Source organism: Leopardus geoffroyi, chromosome D1, assembly GCF_018350155.1.
Source record: "Leopardus geoffroyi isolate Oge1 chromosome D1, O.geoffroyi_Oge1_pat1.0, whole genome shotgun sequence".
Taxonomy (NCBI): Eukaryota; Metazoa; Chordata; class Mammalia; order Carnivora; family Felidae; genus Leopardus; species Leopardus geoffroyi.
Window position 1 is genome coordinate 23,283,316 of NC_059329.1, and position 20,983 is coordinate 23,304,298.

The window sequence follows — 20,983 nt, forward strand, 5'->3', positions numbered from 1 at the left end:
AACCTCGAACACGCGGGGGCCGACATCCTGGCCTCTGTGTGCGGCCAGAATGGTACGAGGAGCAGGATGGGGACTGGGATGTACACCGACATTTCTTCTCAGTTTCCACCCTCTTGGGCTTGGGGGCTGCAAAAGAACTTATCTAGGGAACCGGGGAATTTTGAAGCAATAGGAAATATGGAAGAAGCAGAACACTCCTCTGGATAGAGGTGCTGTGAGAGTCATAGAGAACCTGTGGTTGGGGCCATCCAAGGAATCAGTGCATGGAAGGAAGCACAGACTTTTGAGATGAAGGTTCTCATGATGGGTAAGGATTACCGGGGAAGGTTGGAGAAAGAGGGTCTAACCTAAGAGGAACCTCCCCCCGTAGGGACACTGGGTTTTCCAAAGTTCCATTTGGATCCTGCTCCTGAACCAGCACTCTAACTTGCCCGTACCTCTCCGTCTGACCTGGTCTGCCATCACTATCTCCAGCCTTCCATTCAAACAAGGCCATTCTTACGGTATTGGAATCTCAGAGTGTTTGGTGACATAGACTCTTTGAAGAGGGCCTCCTGCCCCGAACCCCTAACGGAAGCAGCTTCCCTTGCAGAATATTGCTGAGAGACAGGCCTAGAATGACCCCTTCAAAGCCCAGTATGGCCACGTTGCCTCTGAGCTGAACATGGCAGGGGTCCTGTGTCTGCACGCCCTCTGGCTTGAACCCGACCACAAGGAGAGGAGCCTGCTGTAGGTGTTATTGCCAGTGCAACCAGAGCCATCACCTGCTTTCATTATCTGGGAAAACCGAATCAAAGAAGGGCAAAGAAGCATGCGATCCCAGAGCATACCCTGAGCTCTTGGCTTCTTTCTGTGGCTCCGTAGGAACAAAAGGACAGAATGGATTTGTTGGAGTAACGGCCCTAACATTTCTTTTCAGGTGGTGAGTAGGTGGGGTGATGTGTAGATACACTCTCTCTTGCCCGTGGAGTCTTACTAAAGACAGGACCATTGTTCCTTGTGTGGATCGAGGCCCCTGGAGATTCATCAGCTGAGAAGGGGAGTCTCACCATTTTAAAGACTTGACCTCTGGTCCCCTCAAGGCCCAGGAAACACTCTCTCCAATGACTATTTGAAGAACCCTGGCCAGAGAAGCTCTCACACTGCTTATATTAACTCTGATTGTGCTGTAGGGCAGTACACGAAGCAGGGGTGGGTGGGGAGGCTCTGAATCGCACAGCCTGGCAAGGGGCATGTCCCGAGAGTTTCCCCAAGTGTTCCCATGTTCCCTCTTGCCCCTCCCTCGCCCTCCCAGGACACCAGTCTCTGACTGGCCCAGTCCCACCTCAGAGTTCAGAGGCCTCAAGTCCAAGGACAGAACTGCAAGAGTATGGACACGAAACACCGAACAAATTGGGGGTGGGCCCGCGGCCAGTGCGGTGGGAGAGATGCTCCAGGGCCATTTTCTGACTTCTCAGCATCCAGGGTCTGGGCTCTGAGCAGCTGGGGGCACTGGGGTCTCTGGGGCAGCTGAGTGCTGGGAAGCGCTTCACCCCCCTTTCTCCCCAGGGTTGTGGAGGAACACAGGCACAGGGGTAGGGCTGTGGGGCAGCAATATAGAGCTCAAGGGGAGGCCGGAGAGCAGACGGCAGTTTCATTAAAGCAAAGTTATAGCTGCCTCTAGAGCCTGTGGGAGGGGCCTCCGGGAAAGGGGTGGGGACCAGAGTGTCCGGTAAGGAGCACAGCGCACTCGTAATGTACTCCTCTGACCATGTAACCCCCCCCCCCCCCCCCCCCCCCGCCCCTGGCACGCTGCAACTGGGGACCCGAGTTTGTGCTTGATCAGGGCTTCGGAGGAGGGTGGCGGCAGAGGCGCTGGGGGCGGGGGGCTGTCCTGGAGGCCGCCGCCTCTGGGGTCCTCTGCGCAGCCCCCGCCCCGCAGTCTCTGGGGAGCCAGCAGGTGGCGCGGCCCCTTCCCGGGCCCTTCCCGGCCCCCGGGTCTGGGATCCTCAGACGTGAGTCTGCATCCTCCGCTGCAGGGGTCGGCTGGGGTCAGAGTTTTGGGAAGAGGACTGGGAGTGGTGGGAGGAGGAGGCGGAGGCCTTGCTGGCCTTGTCGAACTGCACGTAGCCGTCCTGCTTGCCGCTGCTGCTGACGCTGCTGTCACACTGCGTGTCCAGGAAGGAGCTGCTGTCGCTGAGAGAGCCTCTCTGGAACTCCCGCTCGCAGAGCTCGATGGACGAGCTGCCCATGCCCAGCACGAACCTCTGCCCGTAGTCGTACAGGCGGCCCTGGCCGCTCAGGGTGCTGTAGATGTTGGTGAAGGACATGCCTGTGGGCACTCGCTGCTTGCCTGCGGGACGCAGGTCCGGCTGGCAGCTGCTTAGCGAGATGGTGGGCGTCGAGTGGTGCTCTTTGAAGGTGTTGACGCTGTAGTAGCCGTTGGTGGGGTCCTGGGAGGGGGCCAGAGCGAGAGCGGCGTCACTGGGTGGGCAGTGACCGTGAGGGGGGCTTTCTGGGCTGAGCCAGTCCTCTTTTACACAGGAAGGGCTGAAGGAGACACAGGAGGAAGGGGACAGCTGGGGACATGGGGGCGGGGGGTGTTGCTGGAAGGAGCAGCCTGGTGCCCGAGGGGAGGGGGCTGGAAGGTGTTCAGGGGCCAACAGGGAGGCTAGACCCCAAAGGGATGCAACCCGTGGCTCTCTCCCCTGGCTATGTGTCACTATGTCAGGGCAGTGCAAAGCCATTTGAGAACCAGACTCTGTTTCTTGTTTTTGTCCAGAGCATGGATACTTAGTTTAAAATTTTTTGTTTGTGAGGAAGCTGTAGGAGAGAACAGTGGGACCCCGGCGTTAACTCTCTTGCCTCCTTCGGCAGATGAGTGTCTTGGCTTAGGCACCTGTCCCCACGGTGACCTCTGGCCTCTCTCGGTTTCCTGTCATTGTTTGGATCTGAGGCTTGGGCATCGGAGGAGCTCCGAAGACCGGCTTCCACAGCTGGGACTTCTAACCTGCCACTATTCTTACCTTCAGGTTCTGAAACTCCTTCTCCTCCTCTTTGAGGACCTCCAGCTGCTTCAGTACTGAGTCTTGTTGGAATTCACCCCGGTCCATCTACAACCCAGAAACGGCCGCTCAGTGGATTGGAGGTGGGCTAAACGTTTGCTTCCCCCAAGGAAAAGATAGAGAAATGAACGCAAAAGAGGCTGGTCATCTCTGCCTCCCCCTCCCCACCTCCTCTGGCTGCCTGGCCCATGGAAGGCAGGTAAAGGAGGCAGGAGGAGACTCCAGATGTTGTCATTGTTCCCGAAGCCCCGTCTTGAGACACAGAGAGAGACAGACAGGAGGGTAGGGGTAGGGGTGGGGACCGAGTGGGGGAGGGGAGGTTTGCTAAGACCACACTTTCTTCCCTTGGGCTAGATAGAGCATCTCACTTGGATGATTCCATTCAATCCATGGAGCATGTACTGAATTGTGGGCCAAGGGTACGCAGATTGAGGTGCATGAAGATATAGGAGTACACATCAGGGAGCTGGATCTGTAGATAATTATAGGACCTCGACTGCGGGGCACTGAAGGCTTAATGAAGGTTTTTGGAAAGAATCACAATGCATAACTACCCGTGAGATACTGGCAACAGGGGCCACACCTGTTATTCATAGCAATGACTTGAATGTCCTAAGGGTTATCTTCTTAGCAGAGGCCAAAGAACCTAGGGGCAAGGATCACTTCCTGCTTCTCTTTGGGTCCCCAGCACACCCGGTACAGCACCTTGTATATCGTGGTCATTGACCAGAATGCTTTTGGAACGGAATCATAGGCAATCATCTTGATTTGTCATGCCTAGCGCAGTGCCCAGTATATGGTAGGGCCGTCACAAATGTCCTGTTTCTGTTGGATGGATGAATGAAATGGCATAGCTCTAAATGACTGAAAATTAAAATAACAGACTGAAGGTGGAGAATGAAGCATGCTTGGCACACAGTGGGTACATGAATCTGAATAACCACAGTGATGCTTATTTTGTGGCACACAGATGCCTCCCCGGCGTCCCTTCTGCACGTGACATGATCTAGGACAGGCTCCCACCCACTCTCTGAGCTGGGACGTTTCTTGTTCCTTGTGACTCACTTTCTTGGTCTCTTTCTGGAGCCTCATGAATCAACCAGAGGGCTTCCATACTGTTTCATTCCAGCCAATGCTCTGGTTCTGCCTGGATTAGAGTTCTTTCCTCCCAGATTCAACTTCTAAGCCTGCCCCCCATCAGGCTTAGAAGAGCCATACAGGGGTCTGGGGGTAGAGGGAGTCGGGGAACTAAGGTCTCCCCAACGGGAGGCTTAGGGACAAAGCCCTCAGCAGGTCCCTCCCCCTCCCCCCCACCCAACCACACACACCCTCTTAAGTGACTGCTGAGCAACCCGCACTCTTTTAGAGACAGTCTGAGGCAACCAGAAGTGAAGGGAATTTAAGGCCCTGTTTGGGATGGAGGACAGGCCAGGGTCCTTCCATACCAGCCTTGATGAAACCCATCTACGGAGACCCCCGTCCCTTCCCGGATCTAGGCTCTGGTTTCCACTCTTGTGACGTCAGGCGTCAGGCACTGTGTTAGGCCTGGAGGAAAGAGACATGCAAAGACTTGGGAACGTGCCCTTGGTGGAACTCTGAGAAAACTGGGGGGCTGACACGGAAGCAGAACGATAAAAGAGGAGCAGGCAAAGTGTTGGGGGGAGAGCAGGAAGTGTGTGGCTCTTCCCGCAGGGGGAGGACAAGGACAGACAATTATGGAGGAGGTGACATTTGAGCTGATTCTCATAGGAGAGTGTGAAATTCAACAGACAAAACCAACAGGCAGAGGGAAGAGCCCGTGGAAAGCCTCCAAGGTAAAAAAGACTCAAAGGCCAGGAACTGCAACGTTTTGGAATGTCTGGAGGGCTGGGTGCGTTTCGTAGGAAGATGGGGCTGGAAAGGCCAGCAGCCACCTCTTGATGAAGGAAGGGCCTGCTGACATGCTTGGTGGTCGGACTTTAGTCGACACGGGGAGCCACCGAAGGACTTTAAGCAGGTTAGTAACAGGATCCGATTTGCATTCTAGAAGGACCCTTTCTGGGGGACTCTGGAGGGTGGGCTGAATCAGGTGGTAAAAAAAAATAAATAAATAAGGTGGTGAGACCACTAAGCCGTTGTAATAGTCCAGGGAGCCACGATGAGGCCCTAGTAGGGAAGTGATGGTGGGATAGAGGTGAGGGCACATATTCGAGACAGTTTTTTGAGGTGCAGCTGAAAGGACCTGAGAATGAGAATTAGAAAGAAAAAAACCAGTGAGGAAAATGTCTGTTCGATTCAATAATGTCTGTGAGCTGTGAGCCTCTGAGACACAGGGATGAACAGGCAGCTTGCTCACCGTCTAGTGGAGACAGATAAGGGAAGGGGTGATTTCAGAGCCGCACGGTGGCTCCCGTTTCTTGAGCACTTAATTAACTGTGTTCCTTGGGCTCCAAGCCCTTTCTGTGTTTACCCATTCAGCTGTCACCACCTCCCTGTGCTCTATGACTTTCATCCCCACTTCACAGATGAGGAGACTGAGGCACAGAGAAACCCATGCTCTCCACGCCCTTGCCTGCTGCTGCTACTCCAAGGTATTTTAGCCATGACATAGTATGCACTAGAGTTTTCTAGCACGGCTTTCCAGATTTCCTGCTCGTATAACTGGGTGGATTACCGTCTATCAACGGGAATCAGGAAGAGGAGGGGCAGGCTTAGGTTTGCTGGAAAAGTTATGAGTTTGCTTCTGGTAAGCAGTCTAGTTTCCGAAGAGGAACCTATGTTTCTTGCAGACTTTTTGGGGGGAAGGGGTGGGGGAGGGGCAGGGCATGTACCAAATATCTATAATATTCATGTGTGTATAGAATTATGTATAGAATACATATGTATTCTATACTGTGCCTGGGTGGCTCAGTTGGTTGAGTGTCTGATTTCGGCTCAGGTCATGATCTCACGGTCCGTGAGTTTGAGCCCCGTGTCGGACTCTGTACTAACAGCTCAGAGCCTGGAGTCGGCTTCGGATTCTGTGTCTCCCACTCTCTCTGCCCCTCCCCTGCTCATGCTCTGTCTCTCTCTGTCTCAAAAATAAGTAAAAACATTTAAAAAATTAAAAAAAAGAATTATGTATTACGCAACAACAACGTTATGGCAATTTATGCATATCTCTTGTCTTTCTACCGAATAGTCAGGTTCTTTGAAAGCTGGGACTACATCTTCGAGTCTCCCAGAACACCAAGTGCAATGTAATAGATGGACGATAACTCACTGTTGGCTGAGAGTAGGTGTCTGACCTATTATGGGGGGGAGGGCACATCTTGACTGATGCTCTACTTCTGGAGAGCATCCAGGCCACCAAGAAGCCTCTGGAACCAGGACCTTCGGGGCATCGAGATCGGGGTGGGGTGGGGATAAGATGGCGTTCTCACCATCAGCTGCTTGATGGTAGGGTGTTCCTCAGCCTCCCGACCAGACGCAGGCTCCTTGTGGACAATCTCCACTCGGATGTCATTCTTGGCCGACACGACCCCTTTGAGATCTGGACGTAAAATAGGCAAGGACAGATGACAGGTTCAGTCCTCATCCTCAGGTGTTAGGGCCTGAGATGTCGAGCCCCTGCCGCCCCCGCCACCCCCAGGGCTTACCCTTCAGTCCCTGAACTCAGTGGCTTCAGGCTCCCCACACCCCCACCCCCCAAGTAGAACACCCGTGTGGACGTGCTGTGGGCTGTTGGGGCCTCAGCTCTCTTCCTCTGTTGGCCCTACTGCACGCATTTCGGCCTCTCGCTGCTGTTGTCCTGGCTTCAGGCGCCATCCACATCCATTTGTCTGCTTTACAGAGCTAGGTGCTTTTTATCCCTCTCAATTCTCACCTTCTTCTAGAAGTCTTCTCTGGCCTACTCTCCCAGGCTCTGATCTCTCCATGTAGAGAGTCACAAATCTTACTGGTAGAAAGGACCCCAAGGTCCTGGGGCCAACCCCCCTTGCCCAAAGCGGAAACATCACATGGACCACATGGGGCGGTCCAGTTCCTGTGTCAGTGTTTTCACGGTGGAGGTGTTAACGCCTTCTAGAGGGGGCGGCCCATTAATCGTCTGGAGAGCTGTCAGAAAATTCTTGCTAAAACACTCTCCCCTGTAATTTCCACTGAGAGGGGGGTGAGGGAGCTTCTAGGACCACCTCACTGGGGGAAGCCAAGAGGGCCAAGGCTGAGGAATTTGCAGCGGAGGAAACCTCGTGGGGGACATCCAGCTTTCTTCTAGTACAGGAGAGCCGCCGAGCGGTAATCCGGCTTACTCTGATTATTCATTTTGTGCCTTAGAATCATAGAACGTTAGAGCCAGGGGGGCCATAAATGTCACACCATGCTATCCCTTGCTGTTAGACATGAGGAAACTGAGGCCTAGAGTAATGGTGGCTTGCCCAAGCTTACGTGGTGGAAAAAGGTAGGGCTAGAAGACCATGTCTCCACTGTTTTCCTCCACTCAGCCATCCCGTCTGACGCTTCCACGCGTGTGTCTGTCGCACGAAACGTCAGAGCTACGGCCGGGGTGAAACTCCAGGCACACGTGATTCTTCAAGAGTGCACCCGTGCCAGAATTTTATTGCTAGTGACTACAGACCTTTAAAAGTCTTCACAAAGGGATTCCTCGAATGCCTCTCCGCACCCGCCCCCCTCAACCCCATGTGTAGGTGACCTGCCTTTCTGGTTAGACTAGCAGAAGTCGGAGGGGGCAAAGATCAAACCACCTCTCCCCCTCCCCGCCCTCCCAGATTTCTCTGCCTCCTATGCAGCCGCACGTATTCCATCCAAAGTGCTGGCTGACTGCCTTGTCAGAGTTCCGGTTCGGTCCAGTTCCGCATCAGCTGAGAGCCCACTATGTGCCAGACAATACACACAGCACTGCACGTACAGAGGTGCAAACAAAGACCCCATCCCTGCCCCAGCAGCTCACAGCACCGTTAGGGCCCCCTGCTCGTTGCACTCCTGCTTACTTGCTCTCCGGGGCAGTCTAAGCCTGGCCTTTTTCTCTGTCCCCCTCCCTGAGATCCCGGTGGTCCCTCCCGTACTTCTCTGGGAGCGCGCACAGCAGAAGGCCACGATGGTTGCCATAAGGACGAGGAAGGCCACGCCGGCTCCTACGGCCACCCCGATGATGACGGCCATCGGCACAGACTCTGTGGGAGAGAAGCAGGCGGGGCTGATGAGAAATCCAGGGAAACCGACTCCCCGCGGGGGCCTTAGCCAGGGTCCTGGACCACTGCGCTCTGGCCCTCCTGGGCAGTGCCTCGCGGGCCTGGGCGGGCATAGGCCGAGTCCAACAGGGGTCAGCTCCAGCGGGACTCAGGGTGGAGGAGGGGTGGGAGGATAGGGGGAGGGCAGGAGCGGGGGCGGGTGGAGAGGGAGGCAAGCAGACACGGGGAGGGGCGGGGCGGGGAGGGCTACCCGGAGATGAGAAGCAAGGCTGGGTACTCTTTAGCTCCCCTCTGTACTAAACCAGGAATACTCTGTCGGGCAGTGGCTGCAGGGGCCTGCTGGGCATCAGGGTAGTAGCCGCCAGAGGCCCAAGTCTGAGGTGCTGGGGTGGAGGGGGTTGGGGGGTGCATGGGATCGCATCTCCCCCCTCCCACCTCTCTAAGGAGAAACTATCCTTTTCCTCGAACCTCCCCACCCCCCAGTCCTCTTGGGCCAGTGCGCTGGGCATCTAGGCAGCCCTCCGGGAGAGAAGCCTCCAGCTAGGCAAGCCCTCACTCCCTGCTGAGTTTCTTTCACAGTCTAGCGCCCTAGCCCAGTAGAGATGCAGAAGGGGAGGGGCAGGTATGGGGGGAGGGGTGTTCCAGATAGCCCTGGTCCTTCTGTGGCTGCATAAGGGCCGGCGGAGCACGGGATTTGGAGCCCTGAAGAGTCCACTGGGAACAGAATTAGAAAATGTGGGGGCAGGGAGACCTTACAACCTGCTGAGTCCAAGCCTCCCATTTGTAGATGGAAACACTGAGGTCCAGCGAAGTCACTTGACTTGGTCAAGGACACACAGCTACAGTAGAGTCAGGGCAAATCCAGGCTTCCTCTTGCTCCCTACCTAGCTCTGTCTGCTGTATCATACAGCATCCTCTGAAGTTCACGTGCTTGGTACAGCCCAGACTCCATCACTTCTTCTGAGAAACTTACTTCACCTCTCTTTTCTCTAAAATGGGACAATTATACTACCCGACTCAGGGGGGTTGTTATGGGGTTTAGATGAGTGAATGCAGGGGCGCCTGGGTGGCTCAGTCAGTTAAGGGGCCAACTTCAGCTCAGGTCACGATCCTGTGGTCCGCGAGTTCGAGCCCTGCATCGGGCTCTGAGCTGACAGCTGAGCCTGGAGCCTGCTTTGGATTCTGTGTTTCCCTCTCTCCCTGCCCCTCCCTTACTCTCTCTCTGTCTCTGTCTCTCTCTCAAGAAATAAATAAACATTAGATGGGTGAATGCAGGTAAAGGCCTTGGAACTGAGCCTGGCTCCAGGTCTGTTCAAGTATTTTCTCCTGTTTCTGTATGGGAAGAAATGTAGCAGGTCAGAACCTTAGATGAGAAGAAAAGTCCTTTTAGAGCCTCCCTGTCCCCTAACCTGTCCCACATCATCAGTGTGGATGACTGCAGGACGTCTAGGGATTTGTCTTGGGCTGGGGGTTAGCCTCTCATTGCTGTTGTTTGCTTTAAAGCAAGGAAGAGAGGAAGAAGCCCTCAAGCTCCGGCCTCTGGATGCAGCTGGGGGGCGGTGGCGGGTGTCTTCCCCCCAGGGGGAGCAGGTGCCTGGGGATGACAGTATTGGTGATGATGCTGGTATTCTCCTTCCACCCCAGGGTTATGCACAGTAGTGCACTCATCACCTGCCTCTTGGTGGCCAAGATCACTGTTAGAGTGACAGGGGAGGGGACAGGAGAAGGTGGATGTGGAGAACACTCAGGGATGAAAAATGGGAAGTGTTTGGGTTGGGCTCAACACTCAGAAGTGGAAGAGGGGACCAGAGCTCAGTAGAACTCAGACCCATGAGCTTGCTTTGGGCAAATAAGATGATTCTATCTCCAGGTTTTAATTCTTTTAGGAAAGGAAAGCTCATTGGTTCTGTACTTTTGACTTTTATTAATTTGCGTTTAATTTAGTTCCTCCTCGATTCCTAGTGAGTCTCCTTGGAAAAACTGGAGTCTTGTCTCAGACGAGCTCAGAGCCAAAGGATGACCATGAAAAGTTCCTTAAGCTCTCCATACCTCAACATTCTCCCATAAAACTAGAGAACCAGGCAATGAATGGTATCTAAGGTGACTTTTGACTCTGGCATCCTGTGAGGCCACCTTTCCTCGACTTGTTAACAGCTGGGAAGGCACCGACTTATCTGGAGAACTGTTCCTGAGTGGGCAGGCAGGGGCAGAGAGAGAGAGAGAGAGAGAGAGAGAGGGTCTGCTGGGAACAGGGGGACCACCGGGGTGGCATTCCCTGTGCAACCCGCTTGTGTATTTTCTCCTTGCCTGGCTCCCTGAGGTCTGCTCTAGGCCACCTGTGCAGGTTTTACTTCTCGGATGTCCCCTGGAGAGGGCCTGGAAGGAGGGGTGGCCTGCTCAGCCTCTCCTCCTTCCAAGAAGGGGGACTGGACTCTGCCATGAAGGAAGGTGTCAGGGACTGCAGATGAGTGTGAACAGACACAGGTGAGATGGAGACAGGAAGGCGACACCACCTCCAGCGCTCGGAGTGGCTCTGAGGGGTGACAGGGAGAATACAGCAGGAGCTGTAGTGTGCTGCCTGGGAGTTGGCCTGTGCCAGGGCTGATGCTCTTAAAGGGGCATGTCCGCCCAAAGGGGAGGGTGTGTGGGCCCCACAAGGAGTCTGATGAAGGAACTGGCAGGGCCTAGCTCCTTCAGGGTCCATGTGGCAGAGGACCCCCCACATCTTCCTTATGGTCTTTGTCGGGCCCCGTGGAGTCTGGCTTGCAATGCCCTGATTCTCCTTTTGGGTTCCCGCTTGGACAGTCGGGGCGATGGTCCTTCTGTGGGGTCCCAAGACAGAGCCACTGAATCCTGGGAGCCCGATGACCGCTTTGCTGCTGGGAGCCTAGAGAGGGAGGCACTGCCCAGCAGCCTCAGCAAGGTGGGTGCGATGACAATTCCATGGGGAGCTGTGTTGGGGAAGGGGGGCAGAGGCAGCTGAGCAGAAAGCATGGGTTAGCATGGATTATGCAGCCAAGGTGCTGGGAGGCCCTGGCATCCTGGGAAGCACGGCCAAGCTGGCGATGATGTTGAGAAGCAGGAAGAGTCAGGGAGAGCCTGGGCACAGAGGGAGGCCAGGCCTGGGGGCGAGCTGACCCGAGAGGGGAGGAGTGGGGCTTCCAAGAAGAGAAGGGATGGGAGGGACAGAGGGGGAGGAGCAAGAACCAGTGTCCTGGGCTGCGAGGAGCCTTTGGGCTCTGGTGGCAGTGACAGAAGGGACAGGTCTCTGGAGTCCGTGGACCCAAGCTGGCTGGGAACCCCTCTCCCTGCTCTGGCTGCACTAAAGCCTGGAAGCGGGGGGAGGGCAGAGAAGTTAGTGGCCTGCGCAGGCCTCCCTCCCCCTTTTAGGGTCCCTCCCCCACTAGCCCAGAGGTCCCTTCCTCCCCGCCCAGGGAGCTCTCATGTCTCCTTCCGTACCTGCTTCCAGCCCGGCTCCCGACTTCATTTCCGAACCTGTTTGGAAATAAAGCAAGCGTCCACAGCCAGGGCCTGGCTGGCCAGGGTGGGGTGGGACTGGGGCCGGCCATCTGGTGGGGATTGGGATGAGGGGCTCCCTCCTCTCTCACGGTTCCGGGACCATCCCACAGACCCAAGCTAACTGAACTGAACTTGGAGTTCTTTCAGACTGACTTAGAAGAGACTCCAGAGCGGGGGAGGGGCCAGAGAGAGAAGTTAAGCTTGGGAGGGTGGGAGTGTCTGGCGAGGTTGGGGTTTGAACACTAAGGGGAGGGCATGGAGGTGGGGGCACTGAGGGCAAGACATGGAGGGCAAGCAACGGGGAGGGGGCGCTGGGAGGGTTTAGGATGATGTGTAGATGATAGTATGCAAATTATGTGCAAAGCATTATGCAAAGCAGCACCTATTAGTGAAGAGGTGTAGGGAGACATTGATCCACAGGGTAGCGCTGAGGTCCAAAGGGTCCAGCTGAGACCACCTGCTGGGCCCAGAAACTCTTGCCGGGCCTGACAGCCTGTGGGTGAGCCTTCATCTTGGAGGAGTCAGACACCGCCAGGGCCGAGGACCCTGGACCGTCCTGTCTGCCACAGACCGAGTCCCCTGGCAAAGGGGCAAGATGTGCCGCCCGGCCCAGGACCAGCCGTCCGCTGAGCTTCTGGGAACCGCGCTGCCGCGCCCCTCTGAGGCTCCCACCCTCTGGTCCACATGAGACCTTAGAGCAGACACTGGAGTTCTCAGCATCTCCCTGACCAGGAGCTGGGCAGTATGTACATGGGGCCACAGTGGGGTGAGCCTTGTTCCTCCCCCTTCTCCTCCTCCCTCTCACGCACCCAGCAGGTCTGAGCCCTCCTGCCCAGCGCTGCCCTCTGACGGGGGGGTGGGGGGGGGGCCTTCAGAGCACAGTGGTGTGTGTGTCTCCTGTGTTCCTGGAGGAAGTGCAGGTGATCTGAACCTGACCCCCCAAGTTCCGGGGACTGGGGCAGCTCCAGTGTTGCCCCTCAGCCTAGCATGTGCACTTTGGGGGACTTTCAGGTAACCGGACTGGCTTGTCATCTTAACAGGCTAGGCCAGGCTCCCCAACACATCGCTTCCGGTGTATCCCCGCAGGGACAGTCCTCAGTGGATCACACACCCCTAAGGGCACTAGGGAAATGCCAAGTGCACAGAAGCCAGGGCCCTTAGAAGCTGCTGGAAGGCTGATCATGGCAGTCAATTTGGCTTGCTCTGTGGTCGGTCACCTATCCCTGAAACGTTGCCCTGAAGAACCATCATCCTCAGCAGCTTTCTCCCCGTCTCCTTTCCTGGTGTGGGATAATGGCTTTGCCTTGGGGGACCCGGACCAAAGAGGGCCCCTTCGGTGACCTGACCAAGGCCGTGTAGCACGTTAGGAAGAGCGCTGTGACTTGTCCTTGGGCTCAATCTGCCTGTAGCCTTAGCTGGGCTCTGTCCCCTCAGGACCCCGGAAGACCTCGCCTGGGGCCCTGCCCTAGGTGGGGAGGGGGCCTGCTGGTCCCATCACCCCCTGGTGGCCCTGGAGGCTCCTACCTTGTTCCTTGAGCCGGATGATCTCCGTGTCAGAGCCGAAGCTGTTCCAGGCAGTGCAGTTGTAGATGGTCTGGAAGTCAGCCCGAACGATGTTGCTGATGGTCAGGGTGGAGATGACCCCCTCCTCGGTGCTGACCGTCTCCACCGTGTAGCGCCCCGACGTCCCGGACTCCAGCACATTCTCCTTCCAGGACCAGGCCTGTCCGAGTTGCTCAGTTAGGAGAAGATGCCTACCAGAGCCACCATGCCGCCTCCCAGACGGTATTTCCATCGTCTTAAGGGAAGCCTTAAGTGGGTCTGCACTGGGACATTTTCCAGGCAAACAAGGAACGCTGTGACAGCGATTGGAGCCCTCCCTCGGCTGGCCTGTGCGGGTACGCCTGACCCTGTGCTGCCCTGGCAGGTAGAGGCAGAAGACCAGCCCCAGAGTGACTGAGCCTCATCTTGTGAGGAGGTGGTGGTCAGTGCAGGCAAATGCTTGGAGGGCACTGGGGAGCCAACATGCTTGGGGCGGGTGACATTTTGGACTGGATCATTCCTGGTTGTGGGGGCTGTCCCACGCACTGAGGGAAGTTTGGCAGTATCCCTGGCTTCCACCCACACGACGCTGGTGGCCCCCTTCCAATTGTGACAAACAAAAATGTCTTCAGACAATGGTAAATGTCCCCGGGGTGGAGGGGGGGGGCAAGATTGTCCCAGTTGAGAACCACTGGCCAAGAGTCAGAGCTCTAGGAAGAGACAGATCAAGAGGGAGTCGACTATTCTGCAATGGGCATGTGTTACAGTTATCATTTAAAAATCTTAAACACATTTACTTATTTATTTTGAAAGAGAGAGAGCGTGTGGGAGAATGGGGGGAAGGGCAGAGAGGGAGAGAGAGAGAATCCCAAGCAGGCTTCACCCTGCCAGCACAGAGCCTGATGCGGGGCTCGATCTCACAGAGAGTCGAAACCAAGAGTCGCACGCTTAATTGACTGAGCCACCCAGGTGCCCCTCATTTTAAAACATTAAAGAGTGAAGCGAAAGGGGAGGTGTAGGTATCAGTTCTATGGGTGAATTCTTGCAATTTTTGTGTGAATTTTTGGATGGTGAGTGAATTGAATGCCCGAGAAAGTATGTAACAGCAATAATACTCTGATAATAATCGGAGTTTACAGAACGACATCTTTAGCTTTAAAGCCTCAGCATCCCAGCCTCTGGCAGTCACAGGCACCTGTTGTTCAGTGCGCGTCCCCTACGCCCTCCCTGGCACCACCGCACTGTGGGAGGGTCGAACAGCCCTGTGGAGCTGACCCTGGAGCAGTCTTCTGTGTCCTGATAGAATAGATGTCTGTCCTAGGCAATGGGGATTTACTAAAAATAGTATCTGACTCCCAGGAATGCTGGAAAATGCTCATCTTTGTTTTCGTGCCTGGGCTTGCACCAGTTTCCGATGGACTTGGGTGAAGACCCTTGCTTTTGCAAACGCAAACACCCAGCAGGGCCAAAGTGTGAACTCTTCAGGCTGCCTTACCTGCACTGCGGGCGTGAGTTTTGAGGAAGGGAGGGGAAATGGAATGATACTTTTAGAGGCGAAACCTTGATAAGTGGGGTAGGGCTCTCCGTGGGCATTAGGGCAGTGGAGGCCAACATAGAAGGACTCTAGGGCATGCAGAAAGGGAGTCTGCGGACTATAAACCATACTCTTTAAGATTTTGCCAAAGTTTGCCTTGAACCCAGGAAAGGGAAGAAATCACCTGGCTTTTTTTTTTAAGTTTTTTTTTTTTTTAATGTTTATTTATTTTTGACAGAGAGAGACAGAGCATGTGCAGGGGAGGGACAGAGAGAGAGGGAGACACAGAATCCAAAGCAAGCTCCAGGCTCTGAGCTGTCAGCACCGAGCCCGATGCGGGGCTCGAACTCACAGACCTCAAGATCACGACCTGAGCCAAAGTCGGACGCTCAACTGACTGAGCCACCCAGGCGCCCCTCACCTGGCATTTCCTTCAGCCAGCCTCGCTTGCCCCTCTGCTCCCAGCATGCAGATTTTGCTTGGAAGCATTACTGTTAGGGCACAGCTGGACAGCAGAGTTAAATGCACTTGCAGATGAACCCTGGGAGCACCTTGTCTTCGTGATGCCTTTCCAAGAGAGACAAGGCAGGTATACTTTCCCCAAAGAGGACAGGAAGCTTGGAGGTTTTGCACTGACTGGCCCAGTGGTTACAAGCTGCGGGCTGAGGTGAGACCCGCCAGGCTGCTGGCTGTGCTGGCAGAACCCCAAACCCTCCCCTCCCGGCCCCAGGGCACTTACAATTCGGTCGGGGGGCGGCGTGCTCCGGATAAAGCATTTGATCTGACCCTTCTCCCCGTGCAGGGCATGCTGGGTCTGGGTGCTGGAGATGATGGGGGGTCCTGTGGGGGAGACAGCATCACATCAGGGATTCAGGAAAGGCTGGACCCTTCTTGGGCTTGTTCAGAAGCTGATCCATTAATTCAAGTATTCAGCAAACATTTACCGAGGGCCTGTATGTGTAAGGTAAAGTGCAAGGCAGGAGACTCGAAGATAAACTAAGCGTTCAGTCATAAACCTCTCAAGGGATGAGTGAACGCTTCTAAGTCAGAATGCCCAGAAGACATAAATAACTGTAGTAAAAGGTGGTGAGTGTTCGTACAATGGAGCAGTATGGATGAAGTGCTGACCGACTTCAGAGGAGAGAGAATAGTTCTGCCTGGCGGATGGTGGGGAAAGCTTTATGAAGGAGGTGGGAAACTGAGAAGGGAGTAGGGGAAGTGTCCGGGAGGAAAGCCACTAAGTAATGCTGGCTCTAATGTCACCTCGGCCTTACCCAGGGGTTTCCATTTTCAAGCCATTTTCCCCCACGGCCAGGAGAGGGTGCTCTTGCCTAACAAACCAGGAGTCCTCGCAAGGTTGGGCAAGCCCGGGAGGAAGAGAAATAAATGGTGGGATGTTGTTCCTCTACCAAGGGGAGATCACATTGGGGATCACCAATGGCCGGACATGTTCACAGCTCTCATCTCTTAGGTGTCTTAGGAGAGCCCGTGGTTCATTGCTTTGCCTGCTTCCACTTACACACCAGGTGAGACCACGCTCCAAAGCTGATCCTGACATCCCATCTAGTGTGGCGGGGGGGAGGAAGGGAGAGAGAGACACAGAGAGGGAAATGTTTGTCGATGTCTCCAGGAGTACCTGCCTTATCCACCTCATCCCACAGCCTAGACAGTCCACCTGGAACCTGAAATCTAAGAGTGCTTCCCGTCCAGTTCTGCCTTTTATCTAACCTAAGTCTTTCCTACAGGACGCCCACCCGGCAGGGAGAGGGGGAGGGAGGAGAGGCTAATTCAGCCATTTGTTCAGCTAACTTCCTGGCTGGATTGGGCGGTTGAACAAGGGGTGTAGGGATGGAGACCTTCATGCTGCCTTCCCAATCCCCGGGGCAAAGGTTGGAGCTCTGGTGGCGGAAAAGCGAGGAAAAAGAGCTGGAACAAGGGATCTGGAGGACAGGCAAATTTATGCTGGGAACAAGACAAAAATCGCGCAAACATAATTGCTGTTTATTAGCCACCTTAATTAAAACAGATTTGCATTTCTACGAGTACCTCTCAGCCAACGGGTTTGGGGGGGTACTGGGAGACACTCAGGTGACTGCTACTGAGTTCAGGATGGCTAACAGCTGGGACCCTCCAGATAAGGGCTTCCACCCCGGGGTGCCTCTGAATGTGGGTGGGCCTAGTTTCTCTCTTGGATATTTATGCGCCAAGAAGTCCTTGGCCAAAAAGGCAGGAGGGCTGGATGTTTTAGGAACTTGGAGGGCACTTTGTTTCGCTGTTAGCTGAAAGTAATGATACCACAAAACGGTTTCCCTTCACCTCCCAGGAGCTAGGAATTCTCCGGGGGTGGTCCTCAGGCATTCTAAAAGCCATCAGGCAAATGCGTGTGTTTAAGGGCTTTTTAGAGGAAAAAAGAAATCAGAACAAAGGTAGATGGGGTTGGGCAATCAAAGCACAGCGGGAGTGTGGTTTATCTCCCCTTGCCCATAGATCCCGGGTTGGAGCCAAACCAGTTGAGACATGTGCCAGTTTGCTCCCCAAAGGGCAACGGGACGCAGTCACCCACCAGCCGGGATCTGCTGTGAGGAGAACCCCATCTCGTTTTGGATCCTTTCATACTGTCCTGTCTCTTGAGCCCAGTGCAGGCCCCTTTCCAAAAGGCTCCGCCATCCCTGCACCTGTTCTCTAGACAGTTCCTCTCCTGTGCCCGGCTGGCAGGCTCTTCCCCCTGGGCCACTTAATCCATCCCCGGGCATCAGGGCAAGATGACCTTAGTTTGGCAGAAACGAACGAACGGCTTCCTTGCTTCACTCTGATCCCTTGGGCGTTTCTCTTCCTGGAGCCCTGGGGGAGCTGGTGCCATGACTGGAGGCAGAGGAGGGGGTGTAAACATGATCCCTGGCAGGTGCAGATTAAACCCTGGGTAGGTGCCAGGGCACAGGCTGGGGTGCCCCTTCCAAGAGAAATGTCCCTCCAATGTGTGCGTCCCCCTCACCTCTCCCACCAAGAAACCACTTTGAATCCCTATTGGGAAATGCCTGAATGTGTAAAGTGGCAATGGGATGTCAGTCCCTCCTTTAGCCACCGTTTTCCCCGGAAACGAGGATGTTCCTTGAACAGCTTCAGGCGTGGGGACCCTGGAGGCCACGTGGGAGTCTGAAGGCCCCCAGCCCGGTGGCCGCAGTCATGGGCAGGGCAGCAGGGGAAGCTGCTGATTTCACCAGGGCCTGGTGCCGGAGCTGAGTGTCAGACTCCAGAGCAACAGGAAAAGGCTGCATGCAGCCTGTGTTGCCATGGATATACGGAGGCGCGCGATCAGATGCTGTTATTTTTAGCCCTGCAGTGCCAATTTATTGGTGGCATCCTGGGGACACAGAGGAAGGCAGGAAGACTCCTGAGTCAGGGTTCTGCCCAGGACAGGCGGCCTGTGAGTGCCCCCGGGGTCTGAGCAGATTCACCCTCCCTCTGGGGCTGCCCTGGCTCTTGGGGAGGAGGAGAGGAAAAGAAATCGATGGAGCGGGTCTGGCTAATGAAGAAATCAGAAGGGGATGGCTGTGGAGGCACCAGGCCGGTTTCAGTTTGCCAGCGAAGGGGGAGAGTAGATGAGGCTGCCTGCGGGCAGCTTCCTGGATCGAGATGAAGCCGACGGGGCAGATTCCTAGAACACGACTCAGCCCCTCCTCAGGACCCCCATCTGGGGACAGGACCCAGAGGCCCTGTACGTGTGGGTCTGGGGCTCAGAACCCCAGGACTTTGACCTGAGGCATGAGGCAGACTACGTGGGGCGAGGGGGCTTGAAAAGGGAAACCAAAAGCCCGGTGGAGAGAGGAAGTTTGGAAACACCAGAGGGACTTGGCCTTAGCTTTTCTCACTCTCTCAAACCGGCAGCTTTGGTTCCCCACCATGGCCCAAGCACGTATCGTGACAGGGACGTCGGATTTCCATCTTGGTGCTACAGGCTTCTCGGGTCTAACCCAGCTTCTCTGTGACCTTCTGCATCCCACCATCCGAGCCTGGTTCGACGCGCCGTCCCCTAAATGTGTCATGTAACAGTCATCTAGTAACCCGAACTGTGTTCTTGGAGAGATATGAAAACGCTCTCCTGCTGTAATGGTTTTATCATGTGTAATAAGCCATGTTCTGTGCCTTCAGGAGGACCCCCTGAATGCTTGGTCTTGTGGAAATTGTGGCAGGTCTCTCTGCTTGAGCAGCTCTAATGCAATGGGAAGGCGCCAACCAGGAGTCACGGAGATGCTCCCTTAAATGCCCTGCAGGGCCAAGGTCAAGGTCAAGGGTAGACACGGGATCTAAATTGACTGTCTAGTGACCCTCTGACCCTCTGTGCCTGGCCAGGATAAAATTCATTAGCTACCACTGTTAGGGCTGGGACCCCTTAGGAGTAACAAAGAAGGAGGAAGGTGACCCATCTAGCCAGGTCCTTCCTCCTCTCGGGGCTGGGCTTAGACACAGGCTCGAAGAGGTGGACAGAATTGCTATGGATCCAGGGTTGGAGGTGGGAGCAAGGTCCAGAACCAGCGACAGCCCCTCTGAGGCAATGCCCGGGACCAAGATGCCTTGGGCCCCTCTCTGCTCCCTCCCACCGCCCCCTAGCATGAGTGAGGGTCTTACCATTGACTGTCAGGGTCACCTCTCGCTCTCCAGCTCCCACCCGGGGCACCACGGCTCTGCACACATATTTCCCAGCATCCTCTTGACGGACGGTTTTGAGGGTCAGTGTCTTTTCATTGCTCAAGACCTAGGAGAATCGGGGGAGGATCAGATACAGAAAACGGAGCCCGGCTCTCTCTGTGTCCGAAGAGAACCCGAAGAGCTGAGAGGCAGGCCTGCTGGATGTGACAACAGTCTCCAGCACCTCAGTAAGAACCAGGGGCGGGGTAGGAGGCAGGGTGGCCACTGAGCTGTCCAGAGGAGGTCCACAGCACAGACGCCTCGGTGTCTAAGGGCCGGGCACATGGGGGAAGGGGTGAGTGTGGAAGGGGGAGGGGCACCTCCTGGCTGGGGTCCTGAGGCTTTCTCACACAGGCAGGGCTCCCCACCAGCCGGTACCGGGCTGGTCCCGCTGAACTTGTTTGGGGGTGCCTGCACCTGTCTTTTCTGAGGCATTTTCAGTATCCTTTTGAGATAGAGTTTGGGGTGACCCAAAGACTTTGGCATTAGCTAGCTCTGAGTTCGAATCTTGACCTTGGCAGTGACCACCTGGGTGGCTTTCGGCAGTTGCATATCTGCTCTGCTGAGCTTTCCTTATTTCTGCAGTGGGGGGCAGTCGTGCTCATGGGGTGGTGCAGTGCCGGCACGTACTAGGCTGCACAGAGGTCGGTTTCTATCTGCCTCTCCCTTTACTTCCCTCCCCAAGGCTCTCGCTGGTCCTCCTGAGGGGAGGGACGTCTGATAAACATACACACACTAAAGAACACATATATTTTAAAAGAGGAACACAAGAAGAAAGCAGCATTTAACTCAAAAGCTGAAGGATTACTTAACTATTTGGGGGAAGTTGAAAAGCCTTTCTAGAGACTTTTACTCCCAGCATTATTGGTGGCCGCCAGCTTTTTTTTTTTTTTTAAGTTTATTTATTTGTGGGGGGAGGGGCAGAGAGAGGGGGACAGAGAGAGAGAATCCCAGGCAGGCTGGACACCATCGGTGCGGAGCCTGATTCGGGGCTTGAACTCATGAACCGTGAGATCACGACCTGAGCCAAAATCAAGAGTCGGATGCTCAGTTGACTAAGCCACCCAGGCAGCCCCACTTGCTTTTTCTTTTTTTTTTTTTTTTTAGTAGAGTTTGTGATAGGTTCGATGTGTTTAGGGTTAAAGGGTTCATGTGGGTACTGGGGTCCCTCTCCTCTTTTTTTTAAAATTATTTTTCTTTATTTTTGAGAGGCACAAAGAGACAGAGCGCAAGTGGGGGAGGGGCAGAGAGAGAGGGAGACACAGAATCCGAAGCAGGCTCCAGGCTTTGAGCTGTCCGCACAAAGCCGGATGCAGGGCCCCGAACTCACAAGCCGTGGGATCATGACCTGAGCCGAAGTCGGACGCTCAACCGACTGATCCACCCAGGTGCCCCATCCCTCTCCTCTTTCTGGGGCTCTTCTCCCTTCAGCTCACCCTGGAGGCTGACGTCCCCAATCTAAGAGTGTGAGGGGCCCCAGAAGGCAGTTC

General features: G+C 55.1%; 1 protein-coding gene across 7 annotated transcripts in view; it reads right to left on the reverse strand.

Annotated features, from left to right (window-relative positions):
* Positions 1–1,130: 1,130 nt before the first annotated feature.
* Positions 1,131–20,983, reverse strand: part of KIRREL3 (kirre like nephrin family adhesion molecule 3) — a 556,991-nt gene continuing 537,138 nt past the window's right edge. For 4 of the 7 annotated variants that reach the window (XM_045483435.1, XM_045483432.1, XM_045483434.1 and 1 more), the window contains 8 exons: positions 19,434–19,560; positions 15,547–15,647; positions 13,256–13,454; positions 11,672–11,707; positions 8,012–8,194; positions 6,446–6,555; positions 3,006–3,092; positions 1,131–2,432 (listed from right to left, as the gene is read on the reverse strand). In XM_045483435.1, coding sequence (XP_045339391.1) covers positions 1,989–2,432; positions 3,006–3,092; positions 6,446–6,555; positions 8,012–8,194; positions 11,672–11,707; positions 13,256–13,454; positions 15,547–15,647; positions 19,434–19,560 — 1,287 coding nt within the window. In that variant the 3' untranslated portion in view covers positions 1,131–1,988. The remainder of the gene's footprint in view (positions 2,433–3,005; positions 3,093–6,445; positions 6,556–8,011; positions 8,195–11,671; positions 11,708–13,255; positions 13,455–15,546; positions 15,648–19,433; positions 19,561–20,983) is intronic. The other 3 variants (XM_045483437.1, XM_045483436.1, XM_045483439.1) reach the window with 3 other exon arrangements.